Source organism: Notolepis coatsorum (assembly GCF_963971535.1).
Source record: "Notolepis coatsorum genome assembly, chromosome: 12".
Lineage (NCBI taxonomy): Eukaryota > Metazoa > Chordata > Actinopteri > Aulopiformes > Paralepididae > Notolepis > Notolepis coatsorum.
This window is the reverse complement of record NC_140176.1, coordinates 77,439,740-77,457,239: the sequence shown is the minus strand read 5'-3', so window position 1 is coordinate 77,457,239 and position 17,500 is coordinate 77,439,740. Positions and strand designations below refer to the sequence as shown.

Genomic DNA, 17,500 nt, shown 5'->3' with positions numbered 1-17,500 from the left:
CATGTACTGTGTCATAGTGTTTGAAAAGGACATGTACTGTGTCATAGTGTTTGAAGAGGACATGTACTGTGTCATAGTGTTTGAAGAGGACATGTACTGTGTCATAGTGTTTGAAGAGGACATGTACTGTGTCATAGTGTTTGAAGAGGACATGTACTGTGTCATAGTGTTTGAAGAGGACATGTACTGTGTCATAGTGTTTGAAGAGGACATGTACTGTGTCATAGTGTTTGAAGAGGACATGTACTGTGTCATAGTGTTTGAAAAGGACATGTACTGTGTCATAGTGTTTGAAGAGGACATGTACTGTATCATAGTGTTTGAAGAGGACATGTACTGTGTCATAGTGTTTGAAAAGGACATGTACTGTGTCATAGTGTTTGAAGAGGACATGTACTGTGTCATAGTGTTTGAAGAGGACATGTACTGTGTCATAGTGTTTGAAAAGGACATGTACTGTGTCATAGTGTTTGAAAAGGACATGTACTGTGTCATAGTGTTTGAAAAGGACATGTACTGTGTCATAGTGTTTGAAAAGGACATGTACTGTGTCATAGTGTTTGAAGAGGACATGTACTGTGTCATAGTGTTTGAACAGGACTGTACTGTGTCATAGTGTTTGAAGAGGACATGTACTGTGTCATAGTGTTTGAAAAGGACATGTACTGTGTCATAGTGTTTGAAGAGGACATGTACTGTGTCATAGTGTTTGAAGAGGACATGTACTGTGTCATAGTGTTTGAAGAGGACATGTACTGTGTCATAGTGTTTGAAGAGGACATGTACTGTGTCATAGTGTTTGAAGAGGACATGTACTGTGTCATAGTGTTTGAAAAGGACATGTACTGTGTCATAGTGTTTGAAAAGGACATGTACTGTGTCATAGTGTTTGAAGAGGACATGTACTGTGTCATAGTGTTTGAACAGGACATGTACTGTGTCATAGTGTTTGAAAAGGACATGTACTGTGTCATAGTGTTTGAACAGGACATGTACTGTGTCATAGTGTTTGAAAAGGACATGTACTGTGTCATAGTGTTTGAACAGGACATGTACTGTCATAGTGTTTGAAAAGGACATGTACTGTGTCATAGTGTTTGAAAAGGACATGTACTGTGTCATAGTGTTTGAAGAGGACATGTACTGTGTCATAGTGTCTGAAGAGGACATGTACTGTGTCATAGTGTTTGAAGAGGACATGTACTGTGTCATAGTGTTTGAAGAGGACATGTACTGTGTCATAGTGTTTGAAGAGGACATGTACTGTGTCATAGTGTTTGAAAAGGACATGTACTGTGTCATAGTGTTTGAAGAGGACATGTACTGTGTCATAGTGTTTGAAGAGGACATGTACTGTGTCATAGTGTTTGAAGAGGACATGTACTGTGTCATAGTGTTTGAAGAGGACATGTACTGTGTCATAGTGTTTGAAGAGGACATGTACTGTGTCATAGTGTTTGAAAAGGACATGTACTGTGTCATAGTGTTTGAAGAGGACATGTACTGTATCATAGTGTTTGAAGAGGACATGTACTGTGTCATAGTGTTTGAAAAGGACATGTACTGTGTCATAGTGTTTGAAGAGGACATGTACTGTGTCATAGTGTTTGAAGAGGACATGTACTGTGTCATAGTGTTTGAAAGGGACATGTACTGTGTCATAGTGTTTGAAAAGGATATGTACTGTGTCATAGTGTTTGAAAAGGACATGTACTGTGTCATAGTGTTTGAAAAGGACATGTACTGTGTCATAGTGTTTGAAGAGGACATGTACTGTGTCATAGTGTTTGAACAGGACTGTACTGTGTCATAGTGTTTGAAGAGGACATGTACTGTGTCATAGTGTTTGAAAAGGACATGTACTGTGTCATAGTGTTTGAAGAGGACATGTACTGTGTCATAGTGTTTGAAGAGGACATGTACTGTGTCATAGTGTTTGAAGAGGACATGTACTGTGTCATAGTGTTTGAAGAGGACATGTACTGTGTCATAGTGTTTGAAGAGGACATGTACTGTGTCATAGTGTTTGAAGAGGACATGTACTGTGTCATAGTGTTTGAAGAGGACATGTACTGTGTCATAGTGTTTGAAAAGGACATGTACTGTGTCATAGTGTTTGAAAAGGACATGTACTGTGTCATAGTGTTTGAAGAGGACATGTACTGTGTCATAGTGTTTGAAGAGGACATGTACTGTGTCATAGTGTTTGAAGAGGACATGTACTGTGTCATAGTGTTTGAAGAGGACATGTACTGTGTCATAGTGTTTGAAGAGGACATGTACTGTGTCATAGTGTTTGAAGAGGACATGTACTGTGTCATAGTGTTTGAAAAGGACATGTACTGTGTCATAGTGTTTGAAAAGGACATGTACTGTGTCATAGTGTTTGAAGAGGACATGTACTGTGTCATAGTGTTTGAAGAGGACATGTACTGTGTCATAGTGTTTGAAGAGGACATGTACTGTGTCATAGTGTTTGAAAAGGACATGTACTGTGTCATAGTGTTTGAAGAGGACATGTACTGTGTCATAGTGTTTGAAGAGGACATGTACTGTGTCATAGTGTTTGAAGAGGACATGTACTGTGTCATAGTGTTTGAAGAGGACATGTACTGTGTCATAGTGTTTGAAGAGGACATGTACTGTGTCATAGTGTTTGAAAAGGACATGTACTGTGTCATAGTGTTTGAAGAGGACATGTACTGTATCATAGTGTTTGAAGAGGACATGTACTGTGTCATAGTGTTTGAAAAGGACATGTACTGTGTCATAGTGTTTGAAGAGGACATGTACTGTGTCATAGTGTTTGAAGAGGACATGTACTGTGTCATAGTGTTTGAAAAGGACATGTACTGTGTCATAGTGTTTGAAAAGGACATGTACTGTGTCATAGTGTTTGAAAAGGACATGTACTGTGTCATAGTGTTTGAAAAGGACATGTACTGTGTCATAGTGTTTGAAGAGGACATGTACTGTGTCATAGTGTTTGAACAGGACTGTACTGTGTCATAGTGTTTGAAGAGGACATGTACTGTGTCATAGTGTTTGAAAAGGACATGTACTGTGTCATAGTGTTTGAAGAGGACATGTACTGTGTCATAGTGTTTGAAGAGGACATGTACTGTGTCATAGTGTTTGAAGAGGACATGTACTGTGTCATAGTGTTTGAAGAGGACATGTACTGTGTCATAGTGTTTGAAGAGGACATGTACTGTGTCATAGTGTTTGAAAAGGACATGTACTGTGTCATAGTGTTTGAAGAGGACATGTACTGTGTCATAGTGTTTGAAGAGGACATGTACTGTGTCATAGTGTTTGAAGAGGACATGTACTGTGTCATAGTGTTTGAAGAGGACATGTACTGTGTCATAGTGTTTGAAAAGGACATGTACTGTGTCATAGTGTTTGAAAAGGACATGTACTGTGTCATAGTGTTTGAAGAGGACATGTACTGTGTCATAGTGTTTGAAGAGGACATGTACTGTGTCATAGTGTTTGAAGAGGACATGTACTGTGTCATAGTGTTTGAAGAGGACATGTACTGTGTCATAGTGTTTGAAGAGGACATGTACTGTGTCATAGTGTTTGAAAAGGACATGTACTGTGTCATAGTGTTTGAAAAGGACATGTACTGTGTCATAGTGTTTGAAGAGGACATGTACTGTGTCATAGTGTTTGAAGAGGACATGTACTGTGTCATAGTGTTTGAAGAGGACATGTACTCTGTCATAGTGTTTGAAAAGGACATGTACTGTGTCATAGTGTTTGAAAAGGACATGTACTGTGTCATAGTGTTTGAAGAGGACATGTACTGTGTCATAGTGTTTGAAGAGGACATGTACTGTGTCATAGTGTTTGAAGAGGACATGTACTGTGTCATAGTGTTTGAAGAGGACATGTACTGTGTCATAGTGTTTGAAGAGGACATGTACTGTGTCATAGTGTTTGAAAAGGACATGTACTGTGTCATAGTGTTTGAAGAGGACATGTACTGTATCATAGTGTTTGAAGAGGACATGTACTGTGTCATAGTGTTTGAAAAGGACATGTACTGTGTCATAGTGTTTGAAGAGGACATGTACTGTGTCATAGTGTTTGAAGAGGACATGTACTGTGTCATAGTGTTTGAAAAGGACATGTACTGTGTCATAGTGTTTGAAAAGGACATGTACTGTGTCATAGTGTTTGAAAAGGACATGTACTGTGTCATAGTGTTTGAAGAGGACATGTACTGTGTCATAGTGTTTGAACAGGACTGTACTGTGTCATAGTGTTTGAAGAGGACATGTACTGTGTCATAGTGTTTGAAAAGGACATGTACTGTGTCATAGTGTTTGAAGAGGACATGTACTGTGTCATAGTGTTTGAAGAGGACATGTACTGTGTCATAGTGTTTGAAGAGGACATGTACTGTGTCATAGTGTTTGAAGAGGACATGTACTGTGTCATAGTGTTTGAAGAGGACATGTACTGTGTCATAGTGTTTGAAAAGGACATGTACTGTGTCATAGTGTTTGAAGAGGACATGTACTGTGTCATAGTGTTTGAAGAGGACATGTACTGTGTCATAGTGTTTGAAGAGGACATGTACTGTGTCATAGTGTTTGAAAAGGACAAAATCTCACTCGAGTAAAAGTAAGAGTATCTGGCTAAAAACACACTTGAGTAAAAGTTAAAAAGTCCTACTTTTAAATGTACTTAAGTACTAAAAAGTTAAAGTAAAAACTTTTTTTTCTGACTGTCTATTCTTCTGATAGCAGGTGTTTAATCAAAGATCCCCGCTTTCTAGTCTTGCACAAGGACCAATCAGCATGGGTATGGGCGGGTTCATTTTCCATTGTTGGGGATTTGATTGGCTGTTTTTAAATAAAGTGCGGCCGCAGGATTAATAACGTTAACGTTAGTTCGGCCAGAGAAACAAATATACTAATAGAAATAGTTGGACCTGCAAGATTTGTACTTTGTACTTTGTAGGTCTGCGTTTTAAATGTAAGGAGTAAAAAGTATGTATTTTTTTTCTCTGAAATGTAATTGAGTAAAAGTACAAGTATACAAACCTAATAATACTCTAGTAAAGTACAAATCCCCAATAACAGTACTTAAGTATTGTAACAAAGTACAATTACTCAAATACTTTACACCCCTGACTGTGTCATAGTGTTTTTTTTTTTTAAACTTTGACCAGTCACCTGGTTCTTTTTGCGTTTATCGCTTTTTCTTCTCATTCATACTTGGTCAAGTTCGACCGACAGAAGCAGGCTGAAAGGGTTCAGATGGGGGGGTAGACACTCTGGGAAAGGCACGGCTGCCGTCCGGGATTCGAACACGCTCAGCCCCAGATCCGCGCGAGCGCGGTTGTCCACGGCGCCGAAATAGCACTCGCGGTACGTGGTGAGCTACTGGAGCTCCCTTGTGTCATAGTGTTTGAAGAGGACATGTACTGTATCATAGTGTTTGAAGAGGACATGTACTGTGTCATAGTGTTTGAAGAGGACATGTAGTGTGTCATAGTGTTTGAAGAGGACATGTACTGTGTCATAGTGTTTGAAAAGGACATGTACTGTGTCATAGTGTTTGAAGAGGACATGTACTGTGTCATAGTGTTTGAAGAGGACATGTACTGTGTCATAGTGTTTGAAGAGGACATGTACTGTGTCATAGTGTTTGAAGAGGACATGTACTGTGTCATAGTGTTTGAAGAGGACATGTACTGTGTCATAGTGTTTGAAGAGGACATGTACTGTGTCATAGTGTTTGAAGAGGACATGTACTGTATCATAGTGTTTGAAGAGGACATGTACTGTATCATAGTGTTTGAAGAGGACATGTACTGTGTCATAGTGTTTGAAGAGGACATGTACTGTATCATAGTGTTTGAAAAGGACATGTACTGTGTCATAGTGTTTGAAGAGGACATCATGTACTGTGTCATAGTGTTTGAAGAGGACATGTACTGTGTCATAGTGTTTGAAGAGGACATGTACTGTGTCATAGTGTTTGAAGAGGACATGTACTGTATCATAGTGTTTGAAGAGGACATGTACTGTATCATAGTGTTTGAAGAGGACATGTACTGTGTCATAGTGTTTGAAGAGGACATGTACTGTGTCATAGTGTTTGAAGAGGACATGTACTGTATCATAGTGTTTGAAGAGGACATGTACTGTATCATAGTGTTTGAAGAGGACATGTACTGTATCCAGGGCTTGACGTTAACACCTGCCCACCTGCCCAGGGCTAGTGAAAATGCTGAGTGGCTAGTGACTTTGGAAAACCACAGCCACAGTGGCTAGTGAGCCAAAAAGTTTACGTCAAGCCCTGCATAGGTGTGTCAATGATAATGTTCACAGCGTTTGGAGCAACAATGTAATTGCTAGGTTCAACACAACTCTTCCACATCTACACCCTCCATCTTGTCCCAGTCAGCCGTTGCCCCAACTGGAGCTCCTTTTGCGGCTGAGTCACTGGTCGCAGGCAGTAGTAAACAATGGAGTCAACAGTCAGAAGCACAGTTGTACAGTTGGCGTGTAGCAGTATGATTACAATGATACTGTCCCCAGCAGGGGTTAGTGAAGAAGAAATGACCTATATTTATTACTTTTTGGGTGGGGGCGCGAGTGCAGGGATTTTTGGCTAGTGAAAATGCTGAGTGGCTAGTGACTTTGGAAAACCACTAGCCACAGTGGCTAGTGAGCCAAAAAGTTAACGTCAAGCCCTGACTGTATCATTTTTTGAAAAGGACTGTACTTGTGTTTTTGAAAAGGACTGTACTTGTGTGTTTGAAAAGGACTGTACTTGTGTCTTTGAACAGGACTGTACTTGTGTTTTTGAAAAGGACTGTACTTGTGTTTTTATAAAAGGACTGTACTTGTGTTTTTATAAAAGGACTGTACTTGTGTTTTTATAAAAGGACTGTACTTGTGTTTTTGAAGAGGACTGTACTTGTGTTTTTATAAAAGGACTGTACTTGTGTTTTTGAAAAGGACTGTACTTGTGTTTTTATAAAAGGACTGTACTTGTGTGTTTGAAAAGGACTGTACTTGTGTTTTTATAAAAGGACTGTACTTGTGTGTTTGAAAAGGACTGTACTTGTGTTTTTATAAAAGGACTGTACTTGTGTTTTTATAAAAGGACTGTACTTGTGTTTTTATAAAAGGACTGTACTTGTGTTTTTATAAAAGGACTGTACTTGTGTGTTTGAAAAGGACTGTACTTGTGTTTTTATAAAAGGACTGTACTTGTGTTTTTATAAAAGGACTGTACTTGTGTTTTTATAAAAGGACTGTACTTGTGTGTTTGAAAAGGACTGTACTTGTGTTTTTATAAAAGGACTGTACTTGTGTTTTTATAAAAGGACTGTACTTGTGTGTTTGAAAAGGACTGTACTTGTGTTTTTATAAAAGGACTGTACTTGTGTTTTTATAAAAGGACTGTACTTGTGTTTTATAAAAGGACTGTACTTGTGTTTTTATAAAAGGACTGTACTTGTGTTTTTATAAAAGGACTGTACTTGTGTGTTTGAAAAGGACTGTACTTGTGTTTTTATAAAAGGACTGTACTTGTGTTTTTATAAAAGGACTGTACTTGTGTGTTTGAAAAGGACTGTACTTGTGTTTTTATAAAAGGACTGTACTTGTGTTTTTATAAAAGGACTGTACTTGTGTTTTATAAAAGGACTGTACTTGTGTTTTTATAAAAGGACTGTACTTGTGTTTTTGAAAAGGACTGTACTTGTGTTTTTATAAAAGGACTGTACTTGTGTTTTTATAAAAGGACTGTACTTGTGTTTTTATAAAAGGACTGTACTTGTGTGTTTGAAAAGGACTGTACTTGTGTTTTTATAAAAGGACTGTACTTGTGTTTTTATAAAAGGACTGTACTTGTGTGTTTGAAAAGGACTGTACTTGTGTTTTTATAAAAGGACTGTACTTGTGTTTTTATAAAAGGACTGTACTTGTGTTTTATAAAAGGACTGTACTTGTGTTTTTATAAAAGGACTGTACTTGTGTTTTTATAAAAGGACTGTACTTGTGTGTTTGAAAAGGACTGTACTTGTGTTTTTATAAAAGGACTGTACTTGTGTTTTTATAAAAGGACTGTACTTGTGTGTTTGAAAAGGACTGTACTTGTGTTTTTATAAAAGGACTGTACTTGTGTTTTTATAAAAGGACTGTACTTGTGTTTTATAAAAGGACTGTACTTGTGTTTTTATAAAAGGACTGTACTTGTGTTTTTGAAAAGGACTGTACTTGTGTTTTTATAAAAGGACTGTACTTGTGTTTTTATAAAAGGACTGTACTTGTGTTTTTATAAAAGGACTGTACTTGTGTTTTTATAAAAGGACTGTACTTGTGTTTTTATAAAAGGACTGTACTTGTGTTTTTATAAAAGGACTGTACTTGTGTTTTTATAAAAGGACTGTACTTGTGTTTGAAAAGGACTGTACTTGTGTTTTTATAAAAGGACTGTACTTGTGTTTGAAAAGGACTGTACTTGTGTTTTTGAAAAATAATGTACTTGTGTTTTTGAAAAGGACTGTACTTGTGTTTTTATAAAAGGACTGTACTTGTGTTTTTATAAAAGGACTGTACTTGTGTTTTTATAAAAGGACTGTACTTGTGTTTTTATAAAAGGACTGTACTTGTGTTTTTATAAAAGGACTGTACTTGTGTTTTAATAAAAGGACTGTACTTGTGTTTTTATAAAAGGACTGTACTTGTGTTTTTGAAAAGGACTGTACTTGTGTTTTTGAAAAGGACTGTACTTGTGTTTTTATAAAAGGACTGTACTTGTGTTTTTGAAAAGGACTGTACTTGTGTTTTTATAAAAGGACTGTACTTGTGTTTTTATAAAAGGACTGTACTTGTGTTTTTATAAAAGGACTGTACTTGTGTTTTTATAAAAGGACTGTACTTGTGTTTTTATAAAAGGACTGTACTTGTGTGTTTGAAAAGGACTGTACTTGTGTTTTTATAAAAGGACTGTACTTGTGTTTTTATAAAAGGACTGTACTTGTGTTTTATAAAAGGACTGTACTTGTGTTTTTATAAAAGGACTGTACTTGTGTTTTTATAAAAGGACTGTACTTGTGTGTTTGAAAAGGACTGTACTTGTGTTTTTATAAAAGGACTGTACTTGTGTTTTTATAAAAGGACTGTACTTGTGTGTTTGAAAAGGACTGTACTTGTGTTTTTATAAAAGGACTGTACTTGTGTTTTTATAAAAGGACTGTACTTGTGTTTTATAAAAGGACTGTACTTGTGTTTTTATAAAAGGACTGTACTTGTGTTTTTGAAAAGGACTGTACTTGTGTTTTTATAAAAGGACTGTACTTGTGTTTTTATAAAAGGACTGTACTTGTGTTTTTATAAAAGGACTGTACTTGTGTTTTTATAAAAGGACTGTACTTGTGTTTTTATAAAAGGACTGTACTTGTGTTTTTATAAAAGGACTGTACTTGTGTTTTTATAAAAGGACTGTACTTGTGTTTGAAAAGGACTGTACTTGTGTTTTTATAAAAGGACTGTACTTGTGTTTGAAAAGGACTGTACTTGTGTTTTTGAAAAATAATGTACTTGTGTTTTTGAAAAGGACTGTACTTGTGTTTTTATAAAAGGACTGTACTTGTGTTTTTATAAAAGGACTGTACTTGTGTTTTTATAAAAGGACTGTACTTGTGTTTTTATAAAAGGACTGTACTTGTGTTTTTATAAAAGGACTGTACTTGTGTTTTAATAAAAGGACTGTACTTGTGTTTTTATAAAAGGACTGTACTTGTGTTTTTGAAAAGGACTGTACTTGTGTTTTTGAAAAGGACTGTACTTGTGTTTTTATAAAAGGACTGTACTTGTGTTTTTGAAAAGGACTGTACTTGTGTTTTTATAAAAGGACTGTACTTGTGTTTTTATAAAAGGACTGTACTTGTGTTTTTATAAAAGGACTGTACTTGTGTTTTTATAAAAGGACTGTACTTGTGTTTTTATAAAAGGACTGTACTTGTGTTTTTGAAAAGGACTGTACTTGTGTTTTTGAAGAGGACTGTACTTGTGTTTTTATAAAAGGACTGTACTTGTGTTTTTGAAAAGGACTGTACTTGTGTTTTTGAAAAGGACTGTACTTGTGTTTTTATAAAAGGACTGTACTTGTGTTTTTGAAAAGGACTGTACTTGTGTTTTTGAAAAGGACTGTACTTGTGTTTTTGAAAAGGACTGTACTTGTGTTTTTGAAAAGGACTGTACTTGTGTTTTTGAACAGGACTGTACTTGTGTTTTTGAAAAGGACTGTACTTGTATGTTTGAAAAGGACTGTACTTGTGTTTTTGAAAAGGACTGTACTTGTATGTTTGAAAAGGACTATACTTGTGTTTTTGAAAAGGACTGTAGTTGTGTTTTTGAAAAGGACTGTAGTTGTGTTTTTGAAAAGGACTGTAGTTGTGTTTTTGAAAAGGACTGTAGTTGTGTGTTTGAAAAGGACTGTACTTGTGTTAAAGTTAAAGGCTAAAACACTGTTGAACCAGACAACCATTGAATTGTATCGGACCCTGGTGGTGAGAGGATGCAGCACAGCGCTGCACGTTTCTCAATACTAAAGCAATCAGTGGCCAATACTAGTCAACATCCTGCCAGACGATGTTTCAATAAGACCTCATGGGTTCAGAGACAGTGAGCCCAGCCTGTGTGTCGGATGGATGGCCTGAAAGACTCCCAGTTTGCACCAACAACAGTATTCAGGCGGCAGGTGAAAGTGGCCCAAATCACATTTCTTTGCTTATCATGCGACTCAGATCTGGTTTTACGTGGCAGTGTGAACGCGGCACAACAAGTCACACATGGATTCTGATCTTTTCAATTCTGATTTGGGCCACTTTCATTATGTGATACAGGTTTGCTCCTCAGTCTGAACAGTCGTGTCAGAATTTAATTTCTGCGCTGGTGGGAATCACTCTGAATACAAACTCACTCTCTCCCCCCCCCTCTCTCCCCCCTCTCTCTCTCCCCCCTCTCTCTCTCCCCCCTCTCTCTCTCTCTCCCCCCCTCTCTCTCTCCCCCCTCTCTCTCTCTCCCCCTCTCTCTCTCCCTCTCTCTCCCCCCTCTCCCCCCCCTCTCTCTCTCTCCCCCCTCTCTCTCCCTCTCTCTCTCCCCCCCCGTCTCTCTCTCCCCCCCGTCTCTCTCTCTCCCCCCTCTCTCTCTCCCCCCCTCTCTCTCTCCCCCCTCTCTCCCCCCCTCTCTCTCTCCCCCCCTCTCTCTCTCTCCCCCCTCTCTCCCCCCCCCCTCTCTCCCCCCCTCTCTCCCCCCCTCTCTCTCTCCCCCCCTCCCCCCTCTCTCCCCCTCCCCCCTGCAGAAGTTCTACAGCCAGGTGTCCTCCCCGCTGCTCAGAAGGATCACCATCTTGTTCCCAGAGGACGCCGTGTCTGACGTCACCCAGAACCGTTTCGACAAGTTCTTCAGCGGCTCGGAGCTGGTGGTGGCGGGCAAGGTGCTGCCCTCTGAGGCCTCCTCCCTGACCAGCTTCACCACCGCCGCCGCCGTGAGTCACGCAACACAGACACGCACACACAGACACACAGACACACGCACACACAGACACACACACACACACAGACTGACACACACACACACTATCCACTCACCCTTCCAAGGCACACAAACAAATGCACACCCGCGGGGGAAATTGTGAAAGTGTGGGTGACGCCTGTGCACCGCCGGCCAACGGGAGAGGGTCTCTCGCGAGTCTCTATGACAACAAAAAAAAACGTATTAAAATGACGACTCAGGAAGAGACTTTTCCGAGTTTTAGAAATTTTTCAGACTTTTCCAAGTTTTTGAAATATTTCGGACTTTTCTGACTTTTTTTTTTATTTAACTTTTCCGAGTTTTTTAATGTTTTCTGACTTTTCTGAGTTTTTTGAATTTTTCTGACTTTTCCGAGTTTAAACATTTTTTCTGACTTTTCCGGTTTTAAAAATGTTTCGGACTTTTCAGAGTTTTTTAAAATTGTCTGACTTTTCCGAGTTTTTGACAGTTTTCGACTTTTCAGTTTTTTTAAAATGTCTGACTTTTTCGAGTTTTTGAAAATGTTCTGACTTTTCCGAGTTTAAAATTTTTTTCGGACTTTTCCGAGTTTTTGAATTTTTTCAGGACTAAGGGGGTGTGGCCTAAGGGGGCGTGGTCAACATCGACCAATGAAAGAGGATATCCCTACCGAGTACAATGGAACAACCCGCAAGTCTCTACAACAAACGGTTCAAGAGATACACTAATGGGGTGTGGCCTAAGGGGGCGTGGTCTAAGGGTCGGGGGAGTGGTCAACATCGACCAATGAAAGGTGGTCAACATCGACCAATGAAAGAGGAATCCCTACTGAGTACAATGACACAACCCGCAAGACAGAGGGCGCTGTCAAGCAATTCAGTACTGCAACACAGAGGGTAACTTAAGGGTTAAGTCCATGAGAGGTCATTGCAGGTCAGCTGTAGCCATGGGCCATGAGCCACACAGCTGTTAGGCTGATGCAATCATGCATCAGGTGATGCAATCACGAATGACTCTGCACTTTCACTTTGAATGTATTTCAATGAGGGCAGACGCATGCCTGCATTGTCACGATGATTAAAAGCAAACGATAAGAGATGAAGCATTGTGACTCGCACATGAGCACTTCAAGGAGTAGGTGAAGGGTTGTGTGCGATATTGTGGCATTCCGTCGACAATTGTGGCCTTGGTGGCGATCGGAACAGAAGGGGGGAAAAGCAAATAATCTGGTTTTTCTAGAGTGGCTAGCCATTGGTGTCTATGGGGAGGAGAACCTTCAAAGAAATGGTCATCAGTTGAGATAGAAATGTCCAATTTCATTTATTTTTCTTTTGTGAGCAAACAGACAGCCGTGTCATCGTTTTGATGTTTTTCTACGTCCAAAATTGAGATCACTCTCGCAATTTACCCAAGGTAGTGGAAAAAAATTATTTCAGCTCCCGCACTCTTAACTTGCAATGCATTTCCAATGGGACCGAAATGTTCCCGTTTAAAGTCGATTCGTAGCCAAACGGTGCGGTGAAACTTTCCGAGTTTGAATAGCGATGTTGCCCCCTCCCTCTCCACCTCCCTCTCCCCCCTCTCCTCCCTCTCCCACCCCCTCTTCCCCTCCCTCTCCCCCTCCCTCTCCCCCCCCCCCTCCCAGGCCCGCCTGGACCTGTCCCTGAACACGGAGGCAGACATCATGGCTCTGGACTTGGAGCTGGCCGGCAGCAGCACTCCTTCACAGGCTTCGCCCGGCAGATGGGGCCTACATCACCGTCAACCAGCTGATCGCTGAGAGGTGAGAGACACAACCCACTCTCTCTCTCCCCCCTCTCTCTCTCTCTCTCCCCCCTCTCTCCCCCCCCTCTCTCTACATCACCGTCAACCAGCTGATCGCTGAGAGGTGAGAGACACAACACACTCTCTCTCTCCCCCCTCTCTCTCTCTCCCCCCCCCCCCTCTCTCTACATCACCGTCAACCAGCTGATCGCTGAGAGGTGAGAGACACAACAGACTCTCTCTCCCCCCCCCCCCTCTCTACATCACCGTCAACCAGCTGATCGCTGAGAGGTGAGAGACACAACAGACTCTCTCTCTCTCTCCCCCCTCTCTCCCCCCTCTCTCTACACATCACCGTCAACCAGCTGATCGCTGAGAGGTGAGAGACACAACACACTCTCTCTCTCCCCCCTCTCTCTCTCTCCCCCCCCCCCTCTCTCTACATCACCGTCAACAGCTGATCGCTGAGAGGTGAGAGACACACAGACTCTCTCTCTCCCCCCCCCCCCTCTCTACATCACCGTCAACCAGCTGATCGCTGAGAGGTGAGAGACACAACAGACTCTCTCTCTCTCTCCCCCTCTCTCTCCCCCCTCTCTCTCTACATCACCGTCAACCAGCTGATCGCTGAGAGGTGAGACACAACCCACTCTCTCTCTCCCCCCCCTCCCCCCCCCCCCCTCTCTCTCTACATTACCGTCAACCAGCTGATCGCTGAGAGGTGAGAGACACAACAGACTCTCTCTCTCTCTCCCCCCCTCTCTCTACATCACCGTCAACCAGCTGATCGCTGAGAGGTGAGAGACACAACAGACTCTCTCTCTCTCCCCCCCCTCTCTCTACATCACCGTCAACCAGCTGATCGCTGAGAGGTGAGAGACACAACAGACTCTCTCTCTCTCTCCCCCCCCTCTCTCTACATCACCGTCAACCAGCTGATCGCTGAGAGGTGAGAGACACAACAGACTCTCTCTCTCTCCCCCCCCTCTCTCTCTACATCACCGTCAACCAGCTGATTGCTGAGAGGTGAGAGACACAACAGACTCTCTCTCTCCCCCCCCCCCCCTCTCTACATCACCGTCAACCAGCTGATCGCTGAGAGGTGAGAGACACAACAGACTCTCTCTCTCCCCCCCCCTCTCTCTCCCCCCCTCTCTCTCTACATCACCGTCAACCAGCTGATCGCTGAGAGGTGAGACACACAACCCACTCTCTCTCTCCCCCCCCTCCCCCCCCCCCCTCTCTCTCTACATTACCGTCAACCAGCTGATCACTGAGAGGTGAGAGACACAACAGACTCTCTCTCTCTCTCTCTCTCTCCCCCCCCACTCCCCCCCCCCCCCCTCTCTCTCTACATCACCGTCAACCAGCTGATCGCTGAGAGGTGAGACACACAACCCACTCTCTCTCTCCCCCCCCCCCCCCTCTCTCTCTACATTACCGTCAACCAGCTGATCGCTGAGAGGTGAGAGACAGTCTCTCCACAGAGGAGGGGGCTTTTATCCCTCGATAGAAGGTTGTATAGTAAATAAATGATTAATTAATCTGTTATATATAAATACAATTTTCAATCAATTGTTATGAAAACGATAATATATTGTCAGTATGGCATTGTCCATATACAGTAGCCTATATATATATATATATGAAATGAATATGTACTGTCCCTATTTTAAATTAAAGAAAATCTTATTTTATATATTATTTTAAATGAAATTAATATGTAAAATGTTTGTTTTATTATATATATATATATATATATATATATATATATATATATATATATATATATATATATATATATATATATATATATATATATATATATATATATATATATATAATAAAACAAACATTTTATATATATAATAAAACAAACATTTTACATATTAAAATAATATATAAAATAAGATTTATATATATATATATATATATATATAATAAAACAAACATTTTACATATTAAAATAATATATAAAATAAGATTTATATATATATATATTATATATATATATATATAATAAAACAAAACATTTTACATATTAGTTTCATGTAAATATGCCAGATTATATCCAGAGGCAAATGTAATTTGCTGGTTGATGTTAAAGGGGAACTCCACTTTTTTTGGAAATTAGCTTATTTAAAGGATAACTCCACTTTTTTTTTAAATTAGCTTATTTAACATCTTTCCTGGAGTTAGACAAGAAGATGCATACCTTTTTTGTCTCTGTGCGTGCATTTTAGCTTTGGGAATAGACGCTCCGTTAGCATAGCTTAGCTTCATCACTGGAAGTGAGGCAGGACAGTAGCCTTACAGTGCCTTACAGTGTATTGCAAGGTCTGACATTGACCAAACTTGATATGCATGACCTTGGTGGGCTCTAGGTCAACTCCTGAAAAGGGGGTCAATGTCAGACTTTGCAATCAAAAGTTAGGGGGCTAATAACCCTTGCCATAATTTCAGTGCGCCCCCTAACTTTTGATTGCAAGGTCTGACATTGACCCCCTTTTCAGGAGTTGACCTAGAGCCCACCAAGGTCATGCATATCAAGTTTGGTCAATGTCAGACCTTGCAATACACTGTAAGGCACTGTAAGGCTACTGTCCTGCCTCACTTCCAGTGATGAAGCTAAGCTATGCTAACGGAGCGTCTATTCCCAAAGCTAAAATGCACGCACAGAGACAAAAAAGGTATGCATCTTCTTGTCTAACTCCAGGGAAGATGTTAAATAAGCTAATTTCCAAAAAAAGTGGAGTTCCCCTTTAACAGATCAGACAAATTACAAATGTACACACACTTCACAACAGGAAACAGTACATGTACAAGTTACTAAACTACACAAACTTCCCAACCATAAGGAACAGACAACAGTACGTGTACAAGTTATTAAACTACACAAACTACACAACCATAAGGAACAGACAACAGTACGTGTACAAGTTATTAAACTACACAAACGTCAAAACCAGGGCGGCTAAGTGGCGCAGTGGGCAAGGCGCTCGCCACTAACACAGGGGATGCTGGGTTTGAGCCCAGCTCTCGTTGTTGCTTCCAGCTTGGCTGGTCGTTCATACTAACGCAATTGGCAGTGTTAGGGGGTGGAAAGCCGGTGGGTGGGGATCGGACGTTGTGGACAGCGACTCCTACAGGTCGGTTGGTGCGCCTGCGCAGTAGAATCAGGAAGCGACGGGGGCAGCGTGAGCCTCCCACGCGTTACTCCTCGCCACTGAGAGATCGCGCTGTGCAGGTAAAAAGATGCGACAGGCTGCCTCTTCGTGTACCGGAGGGGACACGTGATGCAAGGCTTCGTCCACATTGCAGCCGACCTGTGGGAAGCATGGTCTGGCAACGTTCGAGACAGGGGAGGGTAGAATTGGACGATACGAAATTGGGACGGAAGAAAAATAGAAAATGGGGAGAAAAAGTATAAAAAAAAAACAGATGAAACAGACAACAGATGAAACAGACAACAGATGAACAGACAACAGATGAAACAGACAACAGATGAACAGACAACAGATGAACAGACAATAGATGAAACAGACAACAGATGAAACAGACAATAGATGAAACAGACAATATAAAAACAGACAACAGATGAAACAGACAACAGATGAAACAGACAACAGATGAACAGACAACAGATGAAACAGACAATAGATGAAACAGACAATATATGAAACAGACAACAGATGAACAGACAACAGATGAACAGACAACAGATGAAACAGACAATAGATGAAACAGACAATATATGAAACAGACAACAGATGAACAGACAACAGATGAAACAGACAACAGATGAAACAGACAATATAAAAACAGACAACAGATGAACAGACAATAGATGAAACAGACAACAGATGAAACAGACAATATATGAACAGACAATATAAAAACAGACAACAGATGAACCAGACAACAGATGAACCAGACAATATATGAACAGACAATATATGAACAGACAACAGATGAAACAGACAATATATGAAACAGACAACAGATGAAACAGACAATATATGTAACAGACAACAGATGAAACAGACAATATATGTAACAGACAACAGATGAAACAGACAACAAATGTAACAGACAATAGATGAAACAGACAACAGATGAAACAGACAATAGATGAAACAGACAACAGATGAAACAGACAATAGATGAAACAGACAATAGATGAAACAGACAATATATGAAACAGA

At 40.3% G+C, this 17,500-nt stretch overlaps 1 protein-coding gene across 1 annotated transcript in view; it reads left to right on the top strand.

The window, feature by feature from the left end:
- itih2 (inter-alpha-trypsin inhibitor heavy chain 2) overlaps positions 1-17,500 on the top strand; it is a gene marked incomplete at both ends in the record, with an annotated part of 56,214 nt that overhangs the window by 31,624 nt on the left and 7,090 nt on the right. Inside the window, 4 exon segments of the mRNA XM_084325900.1 lie at positions 11,341-11,526; positions 13,177-13,237; positions 13,240-13,275; positions 13,278-13,314. Coding sequence (XP_084182026.1) covers positions 11,341-11,526; positions 13,177-13,237; positions 13,240-13,275; positions 13,278-13,314 — 320 coding nt within the window.